The sequence below is a fragment of the Andrographis paniculata genome, unplaced genomic scaffold (genome assembly GCF_009805555.1).
Source record: "Andrographis paniculata isolate CXL003 unplaced genomic scaffold, ASM980555v1 Contig26END, whole genome shotgun sequence".
NCBI classification, from domain to species: Eukaryota; Viridiplantae; Streptophyta; class Magnoliopsida; order Lamiales; family Acanthaceae; genus Andrographis; species Andrographis paniculata.
The window spans coordinates 644,079-668,838 of record NW_026137557.1 but is presented as its reverse complement, the minus strand read 5'-3'; the positions used below and the strand labels follow the sequence as shown (position 1 = coordinate 668,838).

General features: G+C 28.2%; 3 protein-coding genes across 3 annotated transcripts; 2 read left to right on the top strand and 1 right to left on the bottom strand.

Moving 5' to 3' along the window:
* Positions 1–277: 277 nt before the first annotated feature.
* On the top strand, positions 278–5,201 carry LOC127246082 (peroxisomal membrane protein PEX14). Its single transcript, XM_051267284.1, has 13 exons — positions 278–417; positions 494–583; positions 1,555–1,790; positions 1,911–1,959; positions 2,308–2,489; positions 2,593–2,785; positions 2,890–2,982; positions 3,224–3,294; positions 3,377–3,419; positions 3,504–3,571; positions 3,878–3,922; positions 4,007–4,054; positions 4,614–5,201. Exons 2-13 carry the CDS (start codon positions 526–528, stop codon positions 5,037–5,039), a joined length of 1,512 nt encoding a protein of 503 aa, XP_051123241.1. The 5' UTR covers positions 278–417; positions 494–525; the 3' UTR covers positions 5,040–5,201.
* Positions 5,202–10,572: 5,371 nt separating this feature from the next.
* Positions 10,573–15,623, top strand: LOC127246105 (1-deoxy-D-xylulose 5-phosphate reductoisomerase, chloroplastic-like). The gene is made up of 12 exons (XM_051267319.1): positions 10,573–10,828; positions 12,163–12,344; positions 12,436–12,522; positions 12,816–12,941; positions 13,029–13,091; positions 13,180–13,329; positions 13,715–13,782; positions 13,892–14,003; positions 14,096–14,200; positions 14,332–14,453; positions 14,558–14,704; positions 15,303–15,623. The coding sequence occupies exons 1-12, from the start codon at positions 10,741–10,743 to the stop codon at positions 15,478–15,480; spliced, it is 1,428 nt and encodes a 475-aa protein (XP_051123276.1). The 5' UTR covers positions 10,573–10,740; the 3' UTR covers positions 15,481–15,623.
* A 7,446-nt stretch (positions 15,624–23,069) lies between these two features.
* On the bottom strand, positions 23,070–24,407 carry LOC127246093 (uncharacterized). The gene has a single exon (XM_051267301.1). It carries the CDS (start codon positions 24,250–24,252, stop codon positions 23,245–23,247), a length of 1,008 nt encoding a protein of 335 aa, XP_051123258.1. The 5' UTR covers positions 24,253–24,407; the 3' UTR covers positions 23,070–23,244.
* Positions 24,408–24,760: the final 353 nt, after the last annotated feature.

The window sequence follows — 24,760 nt, the reverse complement described above, 5'->3', positions numbered from 1 at the left end:
GGATTCTATTCCAAAATTACTATTTATCAATTTTTTTCTTAAAAAACATCAAATTACACTTATTTTTTATCTTTTATATTATATTAAAAATTAATTTTACATTAAAAAAAGTGAACATCTAACACCACCGATTTATATCCGCATCATACCACTATTTCAATTCAAAATTTTTATTATTCAAATTTTGTATTCTATTTTAATGAAAAATTTGTGATTTTTTTTTTCTCAAAAAGTATATATATAATAATTATTTTGAGCAATTGGATAAAAGATAGCCAATAAAATGGGTTGGTGTGTTATGTGTGTACACAAAGTGATTAGGCGGCGGCCATAGACAGTTCGACGAAGGACACAGCTTTGCTTTGGGATGAGCAACGAAATTCACCCAACCATCATCCGCTTTTCATCATCTTGGAGGTACCTCTTTCTCAAAATTTCGATTAATTGCCCGTATTAATCGATGTAAAGAACCGCCTCTGTTGTCGAATTTCAGTCGATAAGAACTGGAACTGAAGATTTGTGGCTATGGCTACTCCGCCTGATGGTCCGCCGAATTCCAACGACGGGAACCCCCAAAACACAGGTTTTTTTGTTTTTTCATTTATTTTGTGTGGTTTTACCTATATTATTGTTTTCGTTTCTTAGATTTGTGCTTGGGTGGAGGAAGTTAAGTTAAAGATTCAGTTATCTAGCTTAGATTGATGCATATTCGCCGAATTTGGTTTCTGTTCTTTCTAATTTGTAGGTTTCGCTGGTTTTTCCAATTATGATTTCTTGCTTTTCCCCATAGCAGAGTGATGAACAGCTCCATATGTGGTGGTGTTTTTGTGCTTTAAGATCGATCAGCCTTTAAAAGTGTTGTTTGTCATGTTGTGGGTAATATATTGATTCATTGTGATTTTGAGAAAGTTTGGATTTAAGTTTGTGGTTTGGGAATATTAAAAATTAGAATGGATGTTTGAAGTCATACATAAGTGTTTCTTTTTCGGTCGGGATTGGGTTTGAAGTTTTAAATTTTAAGTATTTTATTTAAATAATTTTTGATACGATATTTTGTGAGAACAGAGAGTGCATTCACTTTTGTGGGTTTTTATATGTATGTGTTTTTTTATGTTAAGGTACGGTGAAATGTCTCGGCAATATATAATATTTTGTATTGAATTATTATTTTCTGTAAGTGATAGAGTATATTTATTATATATATTGTGTGAGGATGTATATATTTTATTTTTCGGTAATATTGTCATGTTAAAAAAAATTGTTGGGTTAAGACACCTTGTATTTTTTTCGAGAAACGAATTTCAAATATTAAAAATAAGGATAAAAACTCTAAAGATACACGTGATATTTCGAAAGAAAATTTAATGTTTTTTGTCATATATGACGTGAACATTTGGTGTTTGATTAGATAGTTTCGGTAAGAAAATTTTGAAGAATAGTGATAGTCAAAAACCAGACCTTAAAGAAATAGACATCCTAGTTGAAAATAGACAACTCCATTCAATATATATGTCCATAACTTAGCTATTTTTGATGTTTTGATGTATGCTAAAGGTTCGCCGGCAATACAACCGCCTAATGTTGATAAGCAAGTAGAGCCTGCGAAGGATAGCGCTCCCACGTCAGTATTTGTGAACTCAGAGCCCATTCGAGAAGATCAGGTACAGAATGCGGTCAAGTTTCTTTCGCATCCTAAAGTTAGGGGGTCGCCTGTTATGTATAGAAGGTCATTTTTAGAGAGGAAGGGTCTCACTAAGGAAGAAATCGATGCAGCCTTTCAACGTGTTCCTGTAAGTCGTATACCTCTACCGTTCTTGAATAGAAATGATGAAAAATATGTTAGTTCTTGAAAAACCAATTGTGAATTATAGACTGTGAGTGTGTATTTGTACTGGTTTAAATGTTTACAGGATCCGACCCCAGCAGCTGCAACAACGCCGGCAGTTGCCACAAATCAAGGTGATTGATTCTATAAATTTTTGTTGGCGTTTGCGCTCTTTTATCGTGGTGATTCGAGACTCGGCCTATTTCAGTTGTTTAGGGTGTGTTTGTTTGAAGATTTGAATTTTGAGTTTGGATTTTTTAATAGTAAAATTTTGAATTTGAATAATTATTTGATATTATATAAATAAGTGTTAATTGATTTGAGTATAATATAAAAAAAATAAAGAATAAATGCTTGGTTCGATGTTTTTGTAAGGAAAAAAATTAATTGAACAGCGAAACATCTTGAAAATTCCACAAAATAATGCAACCTTAGAGTGCTAATTGTTATGAATTGTCTCTCTATTTCTCGTGCATATAAAGACGGTCAGGGAAGATCTTCTGCAAATGTTCAACAGCAACATTCGACACAAGTGCAGCAGTCTATGTTGCCGGCAGGCAGCGATTCTAAAGTTGGAATGTTCTCTCGTTTCCGCTGGTATCATGCTCTTCTTGCCGTAGGTTTCCTGGCTGCATCTGGGGCTGGTTCTGCTCTACTTTTCAAGGTAAATGTTGAATTGGGATGCATCTCTGCCGTCATTGCAATCTTATAGCTAAATGTGGAGTTACAAGAAATAACTTATTGTTTTAACGGTGTGCTTGCGACAGAATGCAATATTACCCAAGTTAAAGTCATGGATTCGGAATTCTGTATTGGAAGGAGATGAAGAGGATAAGCAAAAGCAAAAGAAAGCAAAACCCAGCGTTGCAGAGGAAGCTGCAGCCGCAGCAAAAGCTGCTGCAATGGCTGCTTCTGATGTAGCTCGTGCAAGCCAGGAAATGTTATCGACTAAAGCTGAAGGTTGGTATAGTCGTTGCGCTTTATTACCAGTTACATTCCCTTGCAGTTGGTTTCAATTTCAAATCGATTAGTAATTTAATATTGAATATTGCCGTTGTTTTTAGAGAAGAAGTGCCTTGAGGAGCTCATCAATGTGCTAAATGTGCAATTACGGGAAATGAGATCAATGAGCAGCGCAATACATAAGCTGGAAGGAGGTAAGTTGTCGTAGCCACAAATTCATTGTTACGAATTCATCTCTTCCCTCATTCTTTTCGACATAATGCTGATTTTGATTTTGTAGTTGTTTTTATGTGGATTCGACCATTGTTTTTGCTCTTCTAGTTGTATGCCGATTACAAATCATCTTTCGATGCGAAAGGGTACTGACAAATTACTATTTAAACTAAATTCCATTTCACATGAACCTTCCGTTTTTTGCTGTGGTATAATTACCAGGGCAAAATGTGAACGGGAGAATGTCCATGGCGGATCTCGACTACCAAAGGATGTCGGCGATGAATTCAAGGGTGAGTTACTCAATGCATATACATAAATATGCCACTGAAAATCTCTGAATTTTTGTTCTAATAACATATCTTTGTTTTCCAGCCACGATATGCCAATGGTAGAGCAGACTCTGATTCACGATCAGGTTTATCCATTGATGAATCTATCGTTTTCTCTAAATCAATCTTGTTACACTAATAATTTCAAAATGTTGGATTGTTGCACGCAGTGAGATCTTTATCCCCACCAGCGCCTGTCGAACCTTCTGTTGCTCCTCCTCAGAAATCGTACATGGAGGTATTTCTTTACCTCCATTTCTGCTCAATGTTTCTCCGAATTAAAATAGAAATAAAAAAACTGAGCTTGCTGTCGCCTGCTGCTTCACGCCTAATTGTCCAGTTTTTTATTCATAACCTGAATTGTTGCTCGACAAGAAAAGCGCTGAAAAAATCTAATTATCAGTGAAAATGCATTAGTTCGATTACCTTCATTTCTTTTTAGCTCTAAGTTCAGTCCCGACATCATTCAAATTTCGAAGAAGATAAGGTAATCTTTCTCCACCTTCTCTTACTTTCGCGGCTAATGTTTAGATTTCTTTCGCAGCTGATGGCTATGATACAAAATGGTGAAAACCCATTCAATATCAGGGTTAGTCCATTTATCTTTTCGACCAAACTCCATATGCCTTATCCATCCTTCAGTTTTTTAACGGCTGCTCTGTTGTTGTTTCAGGATACCAACGATGCGCTGCCAAATCCACATTTAGCACAAAAACCCCAGGTTTCGCAATTAAGTTTTGATTCTTCTCTCATAATCGACCATATCCTCTCGATATTTTGCTTGCTTGCAAATGTTTCTACTGTTTGCTTTTAGTGAAAATCATTATCAGAATTAGACATTGAAACTTTTCGAATAAAGTCATAGGGCGGCACACGGTAATACTACATAAAACACACATTATAAATGGGGCTCTTTGAATCTAATTTTTTTTTAATCAAGGTTTTTGAATGAAATCTAGATGTTTCAACATGATTTTATCGCTTTCTTTTTTTAAATCAAGAAATACCTAAAAACGTACCTTCTTCAATGGTGAAAATTCATTTGCAGTTTGTACATTCAGCGTTTTTAGATGAATTGATTTTTTTCTTTGTGGTATAGGGAACGATGTTGCTAATATAAAAATAATATTTTGTGACGAATAGTTGATTATGAGTAGATGATATATATTATATTAATGTGTGTGTATATTTGTATTCTTTTAATAATATTTATGGGAAATTGTTCCATTGGTATTTTCCTCGATAGAAAATTTATAATGGTAACATTTTCTTGCTTTCAGACATGGGAGGTAAGTCAAGCTCCAATTGGCGCGGCAAACACAACTCAGGCGAGTAGCAACGGCGTCACTTATGAGCTCCCGGACAACAACAATGGAGACGATGCCGTGCCCTGGTGGCAACGGAAGAACGTCAGAATCACAGAAATGGACGATCAGAAATCCGGAGGAGCGCCGATTCCAAGGTCGTCGTGGGTGCCTCCACAGCCTCCTCCGGTCGCCATGCCTGAGGCGGCAGCTGCCATTCGACAGCCAAAGAAATCTTCATATCAGACTGAACAAATGACTGACGAGCAGGTGCTCGGCCGTTCTGTCGATGGAACCGACGAGCTGCAGAGAATCACCAGAATCTCCGAATCCGGCGGCGCCTCCTTGGAGAATCACGGCGACAACTCTGGGCTCGACTCCATTGATGCTCAAAACGAGTAAGTCGAACCTAAGGTACTTTTTCGACCGTATAACTTTACAAAAAAGGAGCTTATTCGTCGCGAATGGATGGGATTTTATTACTTTTATCGATATCGTGATATATATATATATGTACGCTCTTCTGTTAATATATATTTTGCGTTTTGTCTCCTTTTTTACAAAGCGACTTATGAGGTTTAGAGGTGGATACGGTTCTGATATTTGCAAATATGCAAGTATTTGGTATTCGAATTAAATCGAACAAATACTCGAAATCGCGGTCAGTATTCAAATTGAAAATTTTGATTAATTAAAAATATTTACAAATAATTCGAACCGAATAAAAATAAATAGAAAATACATTAAAAATAAAAATATTAATTAAATAAAAATATTTGCAAATATTCCAATCCGTCGAATTGAATATAATTATTAATATAAATTTTAAGATATAATAATATAAATATATTCGATTCGGTTAATCGAACAAAAAAAATATTAAAAACCAAAATAGAGTCGAATTGAACAAATATCAAATATACAATGTGTATTTGAATCAATTTTGTTCGATTCATTGAAAATTCGATTCGATCTGGGGGATCCACCCCCAATAAGGTTTGTGTGAAATTCTAAGTTTTATTTATAGAAAATTATTTTAGGGATTCGGTAAATTTTTATTTTTTTTTTAGGAAATGAATTGGAATGAGAAAGAGTGAGAAGTTCTCTTTGATTGATTATTGTGTGAGATTGTTGGAAATCTCCTTGTATAATGCAATTCTAAATGATTTTTAGAATTTTCATGTGGTTATAACTTTGTTGAAAGAAATCTCATTGTTAAATTTATTGATCCATGTGAATATATATATATATATATGTTTATGTATTATAATTTTATTATTTCTATTTTAATAAATAAAAATTGATTTGATATTATTTTTTATTTATTTTATTGTATTTTTAGTTAATTTTTTTAATAAAATTTTCATATTATTTTTAATTATTTTATTTTATATTAAATTTCTTTTTTCATGATTAAGAAAAAAATTATAATGTTAAATAATTATTTTATCTAAAACTTAATATTTACAAGATATGCACAATTATATTTTTATTATATTAGTATAAATCATTATTTATAGTTATAATATATACCCCATCCGTTGTTCAAATTTATACTTATTTTCCTTTTTGATTTGTCATCGAAAAATATTTTCATTTTTTATTTAAGTAAAAAATCATTCCACTTTTGTATTTTTTTTACTATAAAAAAAATAACAATTATTACTCACTTTTATTAAATATTATTTATGAGCATACGATATCACTATATTATTATAAAATTCAATACAATAACAAGGTCATATATATATATATATATTATTATATTTTATTTTATTTTATTTTATCAACCTAACTAGCCCAAGAGGACTTGACTTGAATTCAATCTGATTTATGTGTATAGCGTGATTAACATGTGATTGTGATATGATTGGCCAATTTTAATTAATAAATACTACTCTCTTAATAGAATTTATAAGTAAATAATTTTTTTTTAATAAATAGTTAAAAGTAGTATAAAGATAATTATATTTTTATTTTTTTATATAAAAATAATTATGCTAATAAAAATAAATATAAAAAAATATTTATTTAATGAGATATTTTTAAATTAAAATAAAGATATTTTATGAATGGACAGAAAAAATAATAATTAAATAGGACTATAATTTTGTAAATATTTTCATTCACGCATTATATTTCCAAATGAAATTAATTAATTACTTACACATTTTTATCATTTTTCTTGTCTTGATAATTCATTTTGGTCAGCTTTGGTGGTTCAATAATTAAAATTTCTTTTTGCCCAAAAATAAAAAAGACACTAAAAAGAGGAATTAATAAATTGTTTTTCTTGCTATAACATTATTATATTTTAACTCAAAATATCCCAAATTAATCACTCAAAAACCTATTTTTATTATCCCTAACTGGTCAACTATTTGCTGCTGTTAATTATTACTAGGACGGCTAAAAAAATTATATCCAAATTTTTTATAATTTAAATATTACTTTCGTTCACCGCTGATCTATTCATTTGTATTTGGCGTCATTATTTTTAGCATTAAAAATATTTTTATATTTGTATAATTTTTTGTAGAAATATCGTTACATTAGTATTATAAGACACCAATATAATTATTTTTGTCGTTTTTTATGAATTTGTACTACATTTTAATATAATCATTAATATTTAAAGATTAACGTGTAAAAAGTAAATGGATAGATTCGCGGTGGACGGAAATAGTATTTTTTTTCTTGTAAAGTACAGTGTAAATATCCTCTCTTTTATCCCTTAAAAAATATTCAATTTTCTATTTATTTCGTCGTATAACAAAATATTCATTTTTTTTTAGTAACTATACTATCTACGTAATATTACAAATATGCTTACAATTTATAATATATTATACAAATGTCATTATCTTTATATCATATAATAATACTAAGGTTTTCGTTTAGTTTTATACTTCCTCCATCTTTTAACAATCTATCTATTTTTTTTATTTTGGTCCGTCCCATAACAAAGTATCTATTTCCTTATTTACAATATATTACGCAAATGTTATTACATTTATATCATATAATACTAATATGGTTAATTTAATCTTTTTTTACATTTATTTCTACTTTATCCCAATATAATACTAATATTTCTAAAATTTCATGAAAAAAACAAATAGATATATAGATATGGGACAGATGGAGTACTTTTATTTCTAATATATCTCGATATAATACTAATATTTTTAAATTTTATGAAAAAAAAACAAACGGATAAATAAATATGAAACGAGAATATTAAATTTAGACGATAGGAAATATATATATATATTTGAATATTATTTAAATGTGCTGAATTTAATGAATAACATAGGATCTAATTAGTAAAAATAATTCAAAACATTTATAAGCACAAGATTCCAAATCTACTATATATATATAAATATATATTTATCTTAAGATCCAATCTACAATATCAATTATTTTAATTAAATGTTTGTTTAAATTGTCTATACGTGTAAATGTTAAATAAATCTATTGCTGAAATTGCAATCATAATATTTACTTATTTAAATATAATTTAATATCTTTTGGCAATTCAAGACAATGATAATATAAATAAACCAACATGAGTGCTGCATGCACTCCTTCAATTTAATAATAATAATAATAATAATAATAATTTATTTTTAAAAAATTAAGAATATAATTGATGCAACAAATTCATTTTTTGGGCTTAATGTGACACATCGATTTTTCAAGACAGATTAATTTATTTAATTAAAAAAATAAAAAATTGGTATGACTGACAATTGATTTTATTGTATTCAGCAATATTATTAAATAGTACTGATAAATATATATAGTTGTTATAATATAATTACTATTTAAATATTTTAAAATTGTGCTCTTTTGTATTTTTTTCTCCAATTATTATTATTAAAACTATTATTTTTTTTAATAATATTTAATAAATATTTTGCATACTAATCATTAAACAATTATTTTTAAAACATAAAAAAAAAAATCAAAATAACAGTTTATTCATATTATTATAGAAGTGTAATTTTATCTATATACTCTCTCAATTTCATAACAATGTATCTATTTACTTTTTGTTATCTTTAAATATTAATTATTATATCAAATTATATTACAAATAAAAAAAAAATGATAAAAATATTTCTATTATTATCTTATAATACTAATATAATGACATTTATATAAAATTATACAAATATAATAATATTTTCAATATTAAATACAATAACACAAAAGACAAATAAATACTTATGGAATTATATATATGTGTGTTTGATGTAAACACTCAACTAATGTGAATAATAATAAAATAATAATTACTTGAAAAAAATATATTTAAATTCAAAATAAAATAAAATAAAATCCCACGCACTCCACGAGATATTCTTTGAAATCAATTATATATATGATGCAAAATTAAATAATTCCAATAATTAATTAGGCTACATATATAATATATATATATAATTAGCTAAGTCATTATCACTAATGCAAAATATAGTTGAAAAATAAATAATGATGCCTAATATTAATTCTACAAAATTTTAATTATTGCAAATATAACTAATAAAAAATAACCTAAACAAGTATAAAAAAAAATTATGGGTATTTCTATTACTATTTTTGTTTCATTTCAATATAATGACTTTTAAATTTTATTTTTTATGTATAATTATATATTAAATTTAGTATTTTTCTTAATAATAAAAAATATAGATGTATGGAAATGAAAATTTTAAAATAGTAATTCAAGAATATCTATTATTTTTTTCAAATAAATAAATTAAGAATTAACTAATATTAGGGTTTTTTTTATTTCAAACCTAAATTTATACTATTCCATCTTTTATGATTATTAATAAAATATATTATTTTTTAAAAATATTATATCAACATATTATTTAAATCAAATTTCAAAATAAAGAAACCAACCAAACTCGTAGTTTACATTATTATGTTTTTTGAATGACGTGTGAACCCGCCGCAGTCGCTACCCGAAAGTGCGCACTGGGTAAATCCTCGACCGAACCTAATATCTTGCAAATCAGGTCCAACGAAAAAGTCACATTAGGCGAACCATGTGTGGCAGGTGATCTGAGACGTGGGTTTGACCTCGTAGTTTACATTATTATATATATACTAGGTATCTCGTTAATATTTATAATTAGTTGTGTTATTATTATTATTATTACTATGTCTTCAAATTAAATAGTATTTTTTTAAAAAAATATTTAAGTAAGTAATAAATATGATATAATTCAACAAAATAGGGAAGTAAAAGTCATGTACATCCCAATTATTTTTTTCCTATAAAAAGGGACAATATTAAGTTAAGTTCAAAGTTTTACTCAAAGTCCAAATAATTCAACTTACATATAAAAAATTAGTAAAATAATTGCAATTGCAAAGTTAGTCAAAAAAAAAAAATAGATGTAGATAGTTTGATATTTTTGTAAATAAGTGTAACATTAAATTGAAAGATATAAATCAAGAAGTGTTTATAAAGTAATATTTTGAAATTATGATATTATTAATTGATTGTAATTTTTATCATTTATAAATTTTTTAAAAAACTTCTTTTTAGAATCTTTTTTATTTAATGTAGAGTAATTCTTCTTAAAAAATCATTTAATAAAATAAATGAATCCTTTTTATTCCATTAAAAAAAATAAGATAAAATAAAATACACACAGTCCCAAGTGGTGAAGCAAAGACAAAACCAACTCAGCAAGGATCAGACTGACTGTTTATTTATTTATTTATAACCTCAAGAAGCAAACCACAATTGAATTCAATTTAATTTAATTCAATAAATTATAAATCAGAAATTGGAATTTGGAAATTGGAAATTGGGCAAAACCTGAACTTCCCATTTCCTATAATACACAGACTTCTTCTTTGACCCCATTATTATTATTATTATTATTTATTTATTTATTTTTCAATCACCCAAAATATTAAAATCTCCCACTTTCTCTTCTCTTCGCTATCCCTACGCCCTTTCTCACTCCTCTCTCTCTCTCTCTTCTCCAGAACTAAAATCTTTGGGTGAAAAAGGATAGAAAGAAAAGCAATTTTTTGTGTTTCAATTTTCAATTTTGGAGTTTAATTTGAATCAATGGCTCTGAATTTGTTGCCTCCTGGAGAAATCAAGAAACTTTTTTTCTCACAATCCAACTGCAATTTCAGCCTTGTCAAGAACAAAGGTAATATATACATACACATATACACATATATATATATATTTATTTATTTATTTATTTTCGTGTTTGAATTTGAGTTATGAGAGCTTCAAGATTATATATTAGGGTTTAATTTTTTATTTTGAAGAAGATTTTGATGAATTTTTGTTTATTTGTATAGTGGGGCTGCTGAATTTTTAATATTTTAAATTAAAAATGAGTATTTGAATAATGGGATTTAAATAAAATGTGAAGAAAGAGGATTATAGATTAGTATGATCAATTTCAAGATTTGGGGAATTTTTTCTTGTTTTACTTTTGGAGATTTCAATGGCTGAGAATTGATGCAGATGTTTTGTTTGTGCAATAAATATTTTGTTTGTTCACTGCAAAAAGATCCCTTTTTTTTTGGTTTATTTGTTTAATTTGTTTTACATTTCTCTGTTTCTTGTGCTAATAAGATTCCGAGCTTTTGTTTACTATACAATTTTCGCCATTTTTTTATTAAAAAAATATATTATTTTATCTCATAAAATATCACGTGAACACATTTGAAAAGACTTTTTTTGGATTTCTTTGTTCCATTTTTTTTTTACATTTATGTTGTTTACTATAGAATTTTTGTTATTTTCTATATAAACGAATATATATTATTTCATTTCGTAAAATATTGTATTGAAAACACTTGAAAAGATCCATTTTTTGGATTTCTTTGTTCTATCTTTTTACATATATGTTGTTTTTTGTGCTAATAAAATTTCGAGCTTTTGTTTACTATGCAATGTTCACGATTCTCTGATTAGAAAATATATTATTTTATCTCATATTGCATCGAATAAATTTGAAAAGATCCCTTTTTTGGATTTCTTTATTCCATTTTTGTACATTTATGTTGTTTTTTGTGCTTATAAGATTTCGAGCTACTATTTACCATGCAATTTTCATGATTTTTTTGAAAAAAAACAATATATTATTTAATTTTATAAAACGTCGTATTGAACACACTTGGAAAGATCCATTTTTGGATTTCTTTGTTCCATTGTTTTTACATATATGATGCTTTTGTGCTTATAAGATTTGGAGCTTCTGTCTACTATGCAATTTTCACGATTCTCTGTAGAAAAAAAAAAAACATTTTATTTAATAAAAAGACATATCGAACAGTTGAAAAGATCTTTCTTTTGGATGTTTTTGTTCCATTTTTTTTACATGTATGTTGTTTCTTGTGCTGATAAGATTCCGAATTTCTGTTTACTATGCAATTTTTTATGATTTTCTATAAAAAAAAATTATATATTTCATTTTATAAAATATCATATTATATCGAACATACTTGAATTAAGTTAAATTTTCTTAAGGTGGATTTGCTTTGAAGAGGAATGAGAGCATATTCACTGCTGCAAAGAAAATCCGGTGCTCGGCGCAGCCGCAGCCGCCTCCGGCCTGGCCAGGCCGAGCTGAAGTCGAGCCCGGCCGCAAGACATGGGATGGCCCGAAGCCAATTTCGGTTATTGGATCCACCGGCTCGATCGGAACACAGGTGCCGAGTTCAATCAAATTTTATGATGGTACGATGTTTGTAATGAAACCTCGTTTAGGACTACTTATGGATTGAGGTTGTCTTTGTGTAGACGCTCGATATAGTCGCAGAGAATCCGGATAAGTTTAGAGTCGTCGCGCTTGCAGCTGGTTCGAACATCAGCCTCCTCGCCGATCAGGTGATTCTGCGCCCATAATTTTATACATTCGATATAACTTACTATATTTGTCGAAGTCGAAAAGTGAAGGTTCTGTTTACACAATATTTTTGGAAATTTTTATTTTCGGTAATTTTTTTCAAAAATATTAAAACTCCAAAAGTCTCTGTCTAAAGGAAGTTGAATATGTTGAATATTTGCGCTTAGAATGCCGATTTAAAGTACAATATGGTGATACAGATACGTTCCGATAATACCTGTGATATATTCGTATAACTATTTTGTACTTATGCTTAAAATAATTCGATGGACAGGTGAAGACGTTTAAACCGCGTTTGGTTTCTGTCCGAAACGCTGCTTTAGTCGACGAGCTTAAAGAGGCTCTGGCCGATGTCAAGGACAAGCCGGAAATCATTCCTGGAGAAGAGGGAATTGTCGAGGTTCGATCTCTTTTATACGATCCTTCCCGGTCTTACAAACAACGGCTAGTTTTCAACACCTGGTAATGGAATTAAATTCTCGTCCAGGTCGCGCGCCATCCCGATGCTGTCACTGTCGTCACAGGAATCGTCGGCTGCGCAGGTTTGAAGGTAATAAACAATCTTGCCGGATTAACCTATTGTCCTGAATTTCTCGACGCCAAATGATTAAAAAAACATAAAAATCGACTTTCTGCAGCCTACGGTAGCAGCGATCGAAGCTGGAAAAGACATTGCGTTGGCTAACAAAGAGACACTAATCGCCGGGGGGCCGTTCGTCCTCCCTCTCGCTCACAAGCATAACGTCAAGATTCTTCCGGCAGATTCCGAGCATTCTGCCATATTTCAGGTAACAATACGTAGATTTGTTAAACGAATCGAATAGCTCGTGAATCTAGCTCGACTCGGCTCATTAACAGATCAATTTGACATGTTTATAGAGATAAGTTAGCTAAATTCGAGCTCAGGAATTAATATTTTTGTAAATGAATCGCCTTCGAGCTTATTTTGCGAGCAGCTCGACTGAGCTTGTTAGCGATGCTATATTTCTATAATTTTATATATTAATATATATATAATTTTTAATATGATGTTACTTTTTTACTCGAATTCTAATCAACAAATACTTGAGCTTGCTCGGCTTGTTAAACAGTTCTAATAGTACACAGTCGAGAAAATATTGTCGATTTTTACTCATAGTTGACGTCGAGCATATAAAATTTTTTTTCTTACAGTGCATTCAAGGCTTGCCGGAAGGTGCATTGCGGCGCATAATTTTGACTGCGTCGGGAGGCGCTTTCAGGTACAGACTGCAATTAGACATATCGAAAAAATTACGATTGATCGCTATTTGGGTATTCGAACATTTTTTTTCTACGACTGATCTTAATGTGAAGATAATCCGATGGCAGGGATTTGCCGGTCGAGAAGTTGAAAGAAGTTAAGGTAGCGGATGCATTGAAGCATCCGAATTGGAATATGGGGAAAAAGATTACCGTAGACTCCGCGACACTCTTCAATAAGGTGATTTTAACGCTAAACCACAGTAAAGTTGGATATGCAAATAATCTAATGAAAACGTCGCGAAAAATTAGCCGTGGTTTTCCATATTGCAGGGTTTAGAAGTAATTGAAGCGCACTATTTGTTCGGAGCTGAATACGATGACGTTGAGATCGTCATTCATCCCCAATCGATTATACACTCAATGATCGAGACACATGTATCTAATCCTCATTAATTTTTAAGACGAATTTTTTTTTTTTTTTTATCAGGTTAAACTTTTAGGTGAATTGATCGTTTCGAAGCTACTTTGATACCTCATCTCATACGTTGGATTCATCTTCTTGTTAGGATTCATCCGTGTTGGCGCAATTGGGGTGGCCGGATATGCGTTTGCCTATTCTATACACGATGTCTTGGCCGGAGCGAATTTATTGCTCTGAGGTCACTTGGCCTCGTCTCGATCTTTGCAAGTAAAAATACTATGCTCAAACCGTCGACTATATGAGCACTTAATTAAATTCTCCGAGCGCATCGATTGTTAAAAAATAATGTTTTTTTTTTTTTGTTCGTCTAGGCTTGGCTCGCTTACGTTTAAGGCTCCCGACAATGTGAAGTATCCGTCGATGGATCTTGCCTATGCCGCCGGTCGAGCTGGTGGCACCATGACCGGCGTTCTTAGCGCTGCCAATGAGAAAGCTGTTGAAATGTTCATCAATGAGCAGTGAGTACTTTTCTTGATCTTTCTCTTTAAATATATTGTCGATAAATAATTTTTCGTCGCTCGTGACTTTATAAAAAATGCTACATATACATGAAGAACATGATAACTACGCTCGATCTAACTTAGCTAAGTTATACGATAAAGAAAAAAATATATACTCCCTCCGTTCGAAATAATTATACTTTGTTGAGGTTGGGTACGAAGATTAAGAAAAAAAATAGTATTTTAACGTAGACATTAAACTTATGTTGTGTGTTAAAGTAAGAGTAATATTTAAATATAAGTTTGGCGAACAGACTTAAATGGAAAGTGTACATAAGTTTTGCGGACTAATTTTGATATTGTAAATAGTAATTTCTATGATTTCTATGATTTTGATCTTTTACGTCGACTATTTATGAAAGTTGTATATTTCTAACTCGTCATCTAAATCTTAACTTGTGACGCGCTTTTTTTAGTTTAGAACGACGACAAGTGAGATGAAAACTATTTATATATAAGATTCGCCTAAAAATTCAAAAAATAAAATGTGTAATTTACATGACCAATTTTTATTTATTTTGGTTTCCGGCGACAAATCACATGTTTGATCTTGCAGAATCGGGTACCTAGACATATTCAAAGTGGTGGAATTGACGTGCGCCAAGCACCGGGAAGAGCTTGTTGTGTCGCCGACCCTAGAGGAGATTGTTCACTACGACCAGTGGGCGCGGGACTACGCTGCCAGCTTGCAGCCGTCGGTGGCGGCGGCCGGAGTCAGCCCTGCACTTGTATGAGAAAAAGCAACCATTGAAGCTGCAGAGATGATGATCATAGAATAAATATGAATGATTGTTGTTGTCGCCATAGCCATTTTCAAATGAAGGTTTTGATGATCTTTGTTTAAACAAGTTCTAATAAATATCCAAATTTCATCATATTCTTGTTCTTTTCTTCTTCTTTTTTTTTAAAAAAATAAAATAAAATAAAACAAAATAAAAATTAAATTTTTTGGTGCTTATAATATATATAATTTGGTGTTGATTAATCAATACATAATAATAGTTTACAAAACATAAGTCGGAATTGAAGTCACCATAAAATATATATTAATATAACATAATTGGTAAAGTGTTCATTTTTTTTAAATATAATTATACACTTAATTTTTTAATTTTAATTAATTTATTTAGTTATTTAATTTTAATTTATAATTATTTTTATTATACTATTAATACGTAATTACTTACTAATTATATTGTACCTAATTTTTCGTATACAACGTGGATACTTTTAGCTGGACGGAGGGCGTAAAATATATTACACTTAATTTTATATAACATAAATATATAATAGTTGACCATTTAATCTATTGAATGATATATGTATATATATCAATTTCAAAAATCGAGTGAAATCACATATGAATTTTATTAAATCCATAATTACGCGGTATAAATCGACTAAGTTTGATCCCTTAGATGATTGAAATGATCGTTTCACTTAAAAATTTGAATGATTAGATATACGTATCGTTAATATTTTTCTAACATACATAATTCCTAACACATAATTTAGTAAAATATTTTTTCCTTAACGAAAAACACACCCATAAATTTTCAATTAAAATCAATTAACATAACACAAGGTGTAAAAATAATGGTTGAATTAGGCACTTGTCATGTCCCCTTATTGAGGGACAAATGGGCAAAATTAGAAATTATTCCAAACATACCAATAATTTGCCCTTAATCACCAAATTGTGCGAAATAATATTATGTGTTTAATTTAAAATAAGATCTTTATTATTGTCTTATATGTTCATTTACTTTCACATTAATATAATATTTAAAATTAATATTTCATTAAAACATGTAATCAAGACATGATTTTTATGAATGTTTTCTTTATATTATGTATATATATATATTATATATGATAATTTTATCGTTAATATAAAAATAGTAATATTTCAATGGTATAAAAATCGTCTCATGAGTGATTTTTCTTTTTTTGCACAATTGATCCTCTAATGTCGGAAATGTGCACGTAACATTTGTCTGGCATGCCAGAGCACACGTGTCCGCCGGGTATGCGTCACCGGGCGGACACGTAGAATTTTTTTTTTAAATCTCGTAACTGACTCTTTTATCATTTTAGTCTCGTAATGAATTTTTTTTACGTTTACCTGGCGGACACATGTGTTCCGATATGCTAGGTGGGTGATATGTGCGCATCTTTGGACCGGAGGACTAATTGTGTAAAAAAAATTAATTTACGGGATAATTTTTATAAAAATTCTAATTATAAAACTAAAATGATAAATACATCAGGTAGAGTACCGAAAAACGGTTTATATATATATATTCATATATGTATATATAAGTATGAAAACATGACATGTAATAAAAGAATGCCTTTGTATAAGTGTAGTGTTAGTTGTGTTGGTTCCACATACACTTTATAGGAATAAGTGTCCGAAAATCATGCCATTGCTTTTGCTTATTTCTTCGACTTCATACATTTTAGATATGATTTTTGAAATTTTTCAAATTTTAAAAATGAAAAAAAAAATAAAAAAATAGGAAAAGGGTTTTAAAATTATGAAGATGATATATATATATATATATATATAGTAAAAGGGTAAATATCTTATGTGATGATTGTTTTAAAAAAAATATGTATTCATGTAATAGTTTTTTAAAATATTATTATAGATAGATAGTGATAAATTGATTTTTTTTATTATTATTAGACAGAACATTCATTTATTGTTTTAGATCCCTTTTGATTTTATAAAAATTGGATACCAAATTACAAATTAGGATTCGATATAATGAAATATAACCTAATATTGTCATAAATGACATGATGATGAGCAAATTAAAGTGATAATCATTATATATATATATATATATTTGATGTACTCCATCCGTCTCAAACACTCTGCAATATTTTCTTTTTTGTACGTCCCAAACACCCTGCAACATTTCTAAAATATTAAATAATTAATTATATTTAATTTCTACTCTACACTTTATCCCTTCACATCATCCAAATAAAAAAATAAAATATATATTTCTCTCTCCATCACATCACATTATTTCTGAATTATCTTACTTAATACTACTCATCTAAAAACTCGTGCCTAAAGTAAATGTTGTACTTTGTTTGAGACGGAGGGAGTATTTTTTATGTTACGATTCTCAAAATTATTTGGTAAACCCCAAAAGTAGATGATCAAAGTGGATCAACAAATCTTTGTATTCTTTTATGTTTTTTTATTGTACTTGATTTTCTAATTTTTGTGACAAAGCAAATTAAATTGACAATCATATGTTTTTTTTTTCTTTATATTGATGATATTAATTTTTTTAAATTGTACATTTGGAGTTTGAAAGTATAAAAAAAAAATTAAATCTATCATAGTGTTATTGTAGATAATATGCCAAAACTATGCCCTCTTTCGAACACTTTCCCTTTCTAATATATATACTCGTTCCGTCTAAAAAGTAAGTACATATTTGTTTTTTGCAAGTAGTTTTAGAAATATTAGTATTATATTACAATATAGTAGGAATAAAGTAGAAATGACCAAAATAACCTTATTAGTATGTGTGATATAAAGGTAATGACATTTCTGTAATATATTGTAAGTCGTAAGGGTATTTGTAAAGTTAGGTAAATAGTACAGTTACTAAAAAAAAATGAAATTGATATTTTATTATGGGACGGACTAAAGTGAAAAAATGAATACTTTGTTATGGGACGGAGGAAGTATTAAAAGTATTTTATTTTATTTTTTAAATATTTCAATTAAATTATGATACATAGTGAATTAGTGATGAATATTATATTAATTAGAAAAGGGATTCTTGTGGGTTTTCCCATTTTCCAAAGGACTTTTTGGCTTTTTTAAAATTTGTCATTGAAATTGATTGACACCAAAAACATGTTATGAATTTTGGTTATTATTATTTAATTTGCACCTTAGTTTAGTTTGTCTACTTTTATTTATTTATATTTTTAGTTGACTTCATTGACTCAATTTGAATTTTTGTGGGGAAATTTTGTGTTTTGAATTAGACTTTTACTTAAGGGTATCTTTGATTTTTTTTTATTTTTTTTTCCAATTTCGTTATTGTACAATCTTATTATTTTTTATAAAAATATCTTATTTTATCTTATAAAATGTGATTTCAAAATATTTAAATACAAAATACAAATACAAATATTTTCTCCATCCAAGAAATTGAAATGTATTTTCAATTAGTAATGAAAAATAAAATTTTAAATAGAATTTTTTTTTTTTAAAAAAAAAAGGTTTTAAATAATGTATTAATATGATATTAATCAATATTTTATCAAGGTTGTGTTAGTATTAATTTAGAAATTTTAATATTTTTGTTAGCTATTGTAAACTATAAAAATGCTATTAAAATATTTGTTTTTATTTTATTATTTTTAGACTTTGTAAAAGAAAATAGAGTATTGTTTTTATTAAAATTCATGTGTGATAAAGATTGAACCCAAAAATGTTTTGAATAATATGAATTAAAGTGGAAAACAAAATTAAATAAATTCTAAATAATAATAATAATAATAATAATAATAATAATGATAAGTGCATGACTTGAAAATGACAAGCAAAGAAATAGTATTAATTACTTGAACTAGAAATTTTTTATATTAAAATGATATATAATATTTGATGAATTTATTTAAAAATAGATTATCCAAAGTGGGAGTAGTTCACATAGTCATATTCCAATTCCAAATCTTTATTGACATTTAATAGAATAAAAAGAACATTCCACCCTTAGCTATGAGACTATATAATAATTTGTAGCTACAGTAAGTTAAATAAAATATTATTATTATTATTATTATTATTATTATTATTATTATACAATTAACAAAGTTGTTGTAGGTATACTTACCACAAGAAAATTGTTCAATTACAATCAAACTTGCAGCTAATATCACTATTTTTTTTAGCCACATACCACATCACATAAGTAAATATCCATTTGTTTTTTCACGTAATTTTAGAAATATTAGTATTATATTAGAATATAGTAGGAATAAAGTAGAAATGATTAAAATAACCTTATTAGTATGTGTAATATAAAGATAATGACATTTGTGTAATATATTGTAAGTTGTAAGGGTATTTGTGATGTTAGGGTAGATAGTACAGTTACTAAAAAAAAAAAAAGAAATAGATACTTTGTTATGAGACAGATTAAAATGAAAAAATGAATACTTTGTTATGGGACGGAAATAGTATAAAAAATAGTGTATTTTTATTAAAATATTCATAAATGTTTGTATTATAAATTGTAGAAATAATAACCGGATTGAGTTTTGAAAAGTTTGAAGAAAAAGCAAAAACCACAAATAAAAAATATTAAGGTTCACTTGATCAATAATTTTTATTGATACAATTCTCAATTAATATTAATAAAAAAAAACTGCAATAGATATATCTACATAATATAAATAATACATATTTTATTTTTTTCACAAAAAATTAATAATTCAATACAAATATTATTCTTTTATATTATTATCACAATTTTTCATATTTCACATGGAAAAAAAAAAGATATATTCATACATTTTAAACTTAAAACACTAAACAAATATACCCTAAATATCTAATATAGTATTTATTTATTTTTTTAATAATAATATTTGATGTGACTTTATAAAAAAAAATAAAAAAATGTAACACTTCTTTACATATGTAGATTATTTATTTTGAACTTTAGAGTTTTATTGTTGCTAAATAAGTAATAACTTAAGAATATTATTTACATAGGTTTGTCTGGTTTTGATTTGAGCTGATATATATTTCGAGACTGTAAAATTTATAAATAAATTATTTTTAGAAAAAATATATATTATTTTTTATATCATTTAAATGTATATCTATTTTTTAGGACTGTTATATAAAAATAATAATAATAATAATAATAAAATATTTTTTTAATAAAAATATATTATCTTCGTTCGGTTCAAATGGTCTCATTTAATTTTTGTGTGTTGATATTTAAATATTAATTATTATATCAAAACGTAGTAAAAATTAAGAAAAATTTACAAAAATACTTTAATTAGTGTCTTATAATTTTAATTAGTGTCTTATAATATTAATAGAAAGACTTTGTAAAAAAAAATATACAAATATAAAGATATTTTTAATGTTAAATACTAAAAAGTAAATGTGATCTTGACAGAGGGAAGAAATATTATTTTTATAATTTTCTAGTATAAAAAAAGTAATATTATTAAAATTAATGTCAAACTAAATTGACATTTTTATTATGCAGGAAAGAATAGTATATATATAATATAAATGATTTTGTTATATTGCAAAAAGAAATATTAATAACACTTTGATAAATATTAATAGGGTGTGTTTACAATGTTTAATTTAATTGATTGTTGTATAAAATTATTAATATTTTGTAATTATATATTATAAAATTAATATTAAATAAGCTACAAATGAAAAAAAATGAAATAGTATTTTAATATTAATATTAATATTATTTTAGTATTATTTAATCTCATTATAAGAAAAAGAATTAATAATTCTTTTACTTTATTTTGGATTATAACAATACCTAATAATTATATGATTATATTGGATAAATAATATTATCAATTCTAATTATCTAAAATAAACATAGAACATTGATTATTTTCAAATTTAACAAATAAAATGTTAAATTATATAGCTTAAATATATTAAATTATATTATCACATTTATTAAGGTTGTATTCTTACAATACTTTTTAAAATTTTTATAATTAGTTACTGAAAATATATGAAATGTTAATAAGATATTAATTTTTAAAATTTTATGATAAAAATAATATACTTTTATTTAATATAAGATATAATATATTATAAAAATGAACAAACACATATCTATATGATTCAACAATTCAATTGACTTTTTTATAACTAAAATTAAATATCTTTAAAAAAATTTCTTTAAAAAAAAAAAAAGAAAAAAAAACATTAGTGTATGTTATGTAATTTTTGCGTTCTTTCAAAAAATGTTAAATAAATCACCATGCAAACATAATATACTAATATATAAAATAATATATTTTACTTTTTTTTTTTATTATTTTATAGGTATACTGAAAAAATCAATGTGTATACATCACTATGTAAATATACGCAAATATATATTAAAGCAAATTTGTCGCATTTGCGTCGAACTTGATAGAATCGAGGCGAGATAGCTTTCGAAACTATCTTTTTTTAGAGCGGCAAGTTCTGAATCCTACCGAACTTGTTCTGAATCCCGTTGTCGTCATCCCTATTAATACTACTTTTCTCACAATATTATTGCTTTTTTAAGAGAGGAAAAAAATGCGTGTTTAGTTTGTATTCGTATTTTGCATTTAAATAATATATATATATACACACAAGAATCTTTTAAAAAATATTTATATTATTTTTTTTTCAAATTTTTTTAATATAAATTTTAAAGCTATAACTTTTACTCTTTTATTATTATTTATATATTTTATTACTTCCTCCCAAATAAATTATGTCATTTTTTTTTATCATTCGTTAAATGTATAATTTATTTATAATAAATAATTTAATTATTTTTTACTTTAATGGAAGTAATGACCAATTTGCTATTATTTTTTAATCAATTATTTAATAAATCTCATATAGTATTCACATTTTATTTTTTATCTATCTCACTTCAAATTCATATAATTTGATGCGATGAAAATAGTAGTTTATAAAAGCATTTCAAATAATAATAATAATAATATATTTATAAACTAGTTAAATCATCATTTAAAAGTACCAAAACAAAAAGTTAAAATTTATGAAACCAAAATAGTATGTTACTCTCTCCATATTGTATAACTTTATTTTACTATTTTAATTTGTCTATTGAAAAATATATATCAAATTTAATGATTATTATACAATTAATTTTTAAATATTTTATCCATTGATTTTCTATTTATATATACCTTATTGCTACTTATGATCTCATATAATTTTTCACGTTGATCGAAAAATTATACTCAATAATTAATGACTATATAAAATATAAAAGTTTCAATTCTATATTTGTAAAAATGTGTCTAAAAATTTTAAGAATATTTTTACAAAAATGAGAGTATTTGCGAAGGTGTATATATATATATATATAGATTTCAATCTTTCTAAATGTTATAGTAATATTTAAAATTAATATAAAGACAAATATAATTAATTTAAAATACAAACATTATAAATATAGAATCATTCAAACCACCATAAATTTATCCGCATTTAGTATAATTTCTTCCACACACGAAATGGAATAAAAATAAGCAAATAATATCCACACAATTTATTTAATTTTATTTAACACCACATATATATATATATATATATTCACATACAAATACATTGAAAATAAATAAAAAAATAAAATATAATTATACAGGTCTTTTTCTCTACTTTTTTTTATTTATTTTTTCTAAAAATACTAAATTCAAAATTTTCAAAAAAGTAAAAATAAAATATCTCAAAATGGCTGCAAATTTTTACCCAAAGCATTTACATTGCCGAAAATCCCAGCCAAATCCGGCTTGTACGGGAAGTACGAGCGCCGCCTCTCTCCACCGTCACTCGGCGGCGGCGCCGCCGCCGGAACCTCCGTCGGTTTCACATTTCCGATGGCCGGAGAACTTGCTTTAACTTTTTCTTCATTGTGCGCCTTCTTTCTCCCGCTATTGCTAGAACTGAAAATTCCGACATTATCCTTACCGCCGTCAAGCGGCGGAGCTTCCGTCGGCTTCACTTTTCCGGTCACCGGAGAAGTTTCCTTAACTTTTTCCTCATTGTGCGCCTTCTTTCTCCCGCTATTGCCAGGACTGAAAAATACGAAACCATCCTTACCGCCGTCGCTATGGCTTCTGTGCAGAAAGTTTTTGAGCTTCCACCGCCTAGAATTCGAACCGCCGGCGCCGGAGCTTTTGCTTTTTTTGCACCGTCCTTCCGCCGCCTCCTTCGGCTGCCAGACGCAGTAACTGTCCGCCGGAACTCCTTCCAGCTCATCCGCCTCCGACGAAGAGCTCGACGACATCGTATTCGTCACAGTCGTTTCCCTTTCCTCAATGAATAGCTTCTTCAACGGAAGCCTAATCGCCTCCACCTTCTCGCCGGAGCTCTCATTTCCGATCTCCTTCCGATTGTCCTTGTGAACCAAATCTCTGTTGAGAACAGGGTAAACAGGTCGGATCTGGCCGTTGTGGAAGATCTCATCCGCGGAAATCGGAGAAGACAGTTCAGAACCTCTCATCACAACAGCAAACTCAAATTCCTTCTCCTCCTCCTCCTCATTCTCTCCTTCCTCCACAACGCCACCGCTTCCTCGCTCTTCCTCCTCATTCTTCTCGAAGTAAAACTCGTCGTAATACTCCTCCGAACCGAATTCCTCCACAACTCGCGCTGCAATCTCCTCAACCTCACTGTTCGAATACCTGCTAAAACTCCTCGGCGGCGCCGAAATCGCCGAACTCCCCTGCATCATAACAAAATCAAAACAAACCACGAACTGATCAATTCATCAAAATCAAATCCTCTTCAAAACCGCCGCGATCGTTCCAATTCCGATCCTCGCAGAGTGAGAGAAGAAATTGTGATTTGTGAGAGTCGGTTGGGAGGGCGGAAAGCATGGAGCCGATGACCATTACATATATATATATATAAGAGTGGAATTTATAGCTGTGAATAAATGTGAATAAACATGAACTAAGGAACGAAAAGGCAAACGCGCCACGGGGAGGGTGTGATCGGGTGAGGTACGGTGCAGAGTAAGATGCAGACACGTGGTCAGCCATTTTCCTTAAATTACATTTCGACCCTTGATTTCTTGAATTATAGCATATTCCAACCCCGAAAGTTACCCTCCTTTTCATTTTCCTTGTTTCACACGTCTCATGCACTTCCACACTGTTCACACGCTGTTAGGGTGTGTTTGTTTGGGGGTTTGGATTTTGAGTTGGGATTTGAATAGTAAAAATTTTGAATTTGAATAG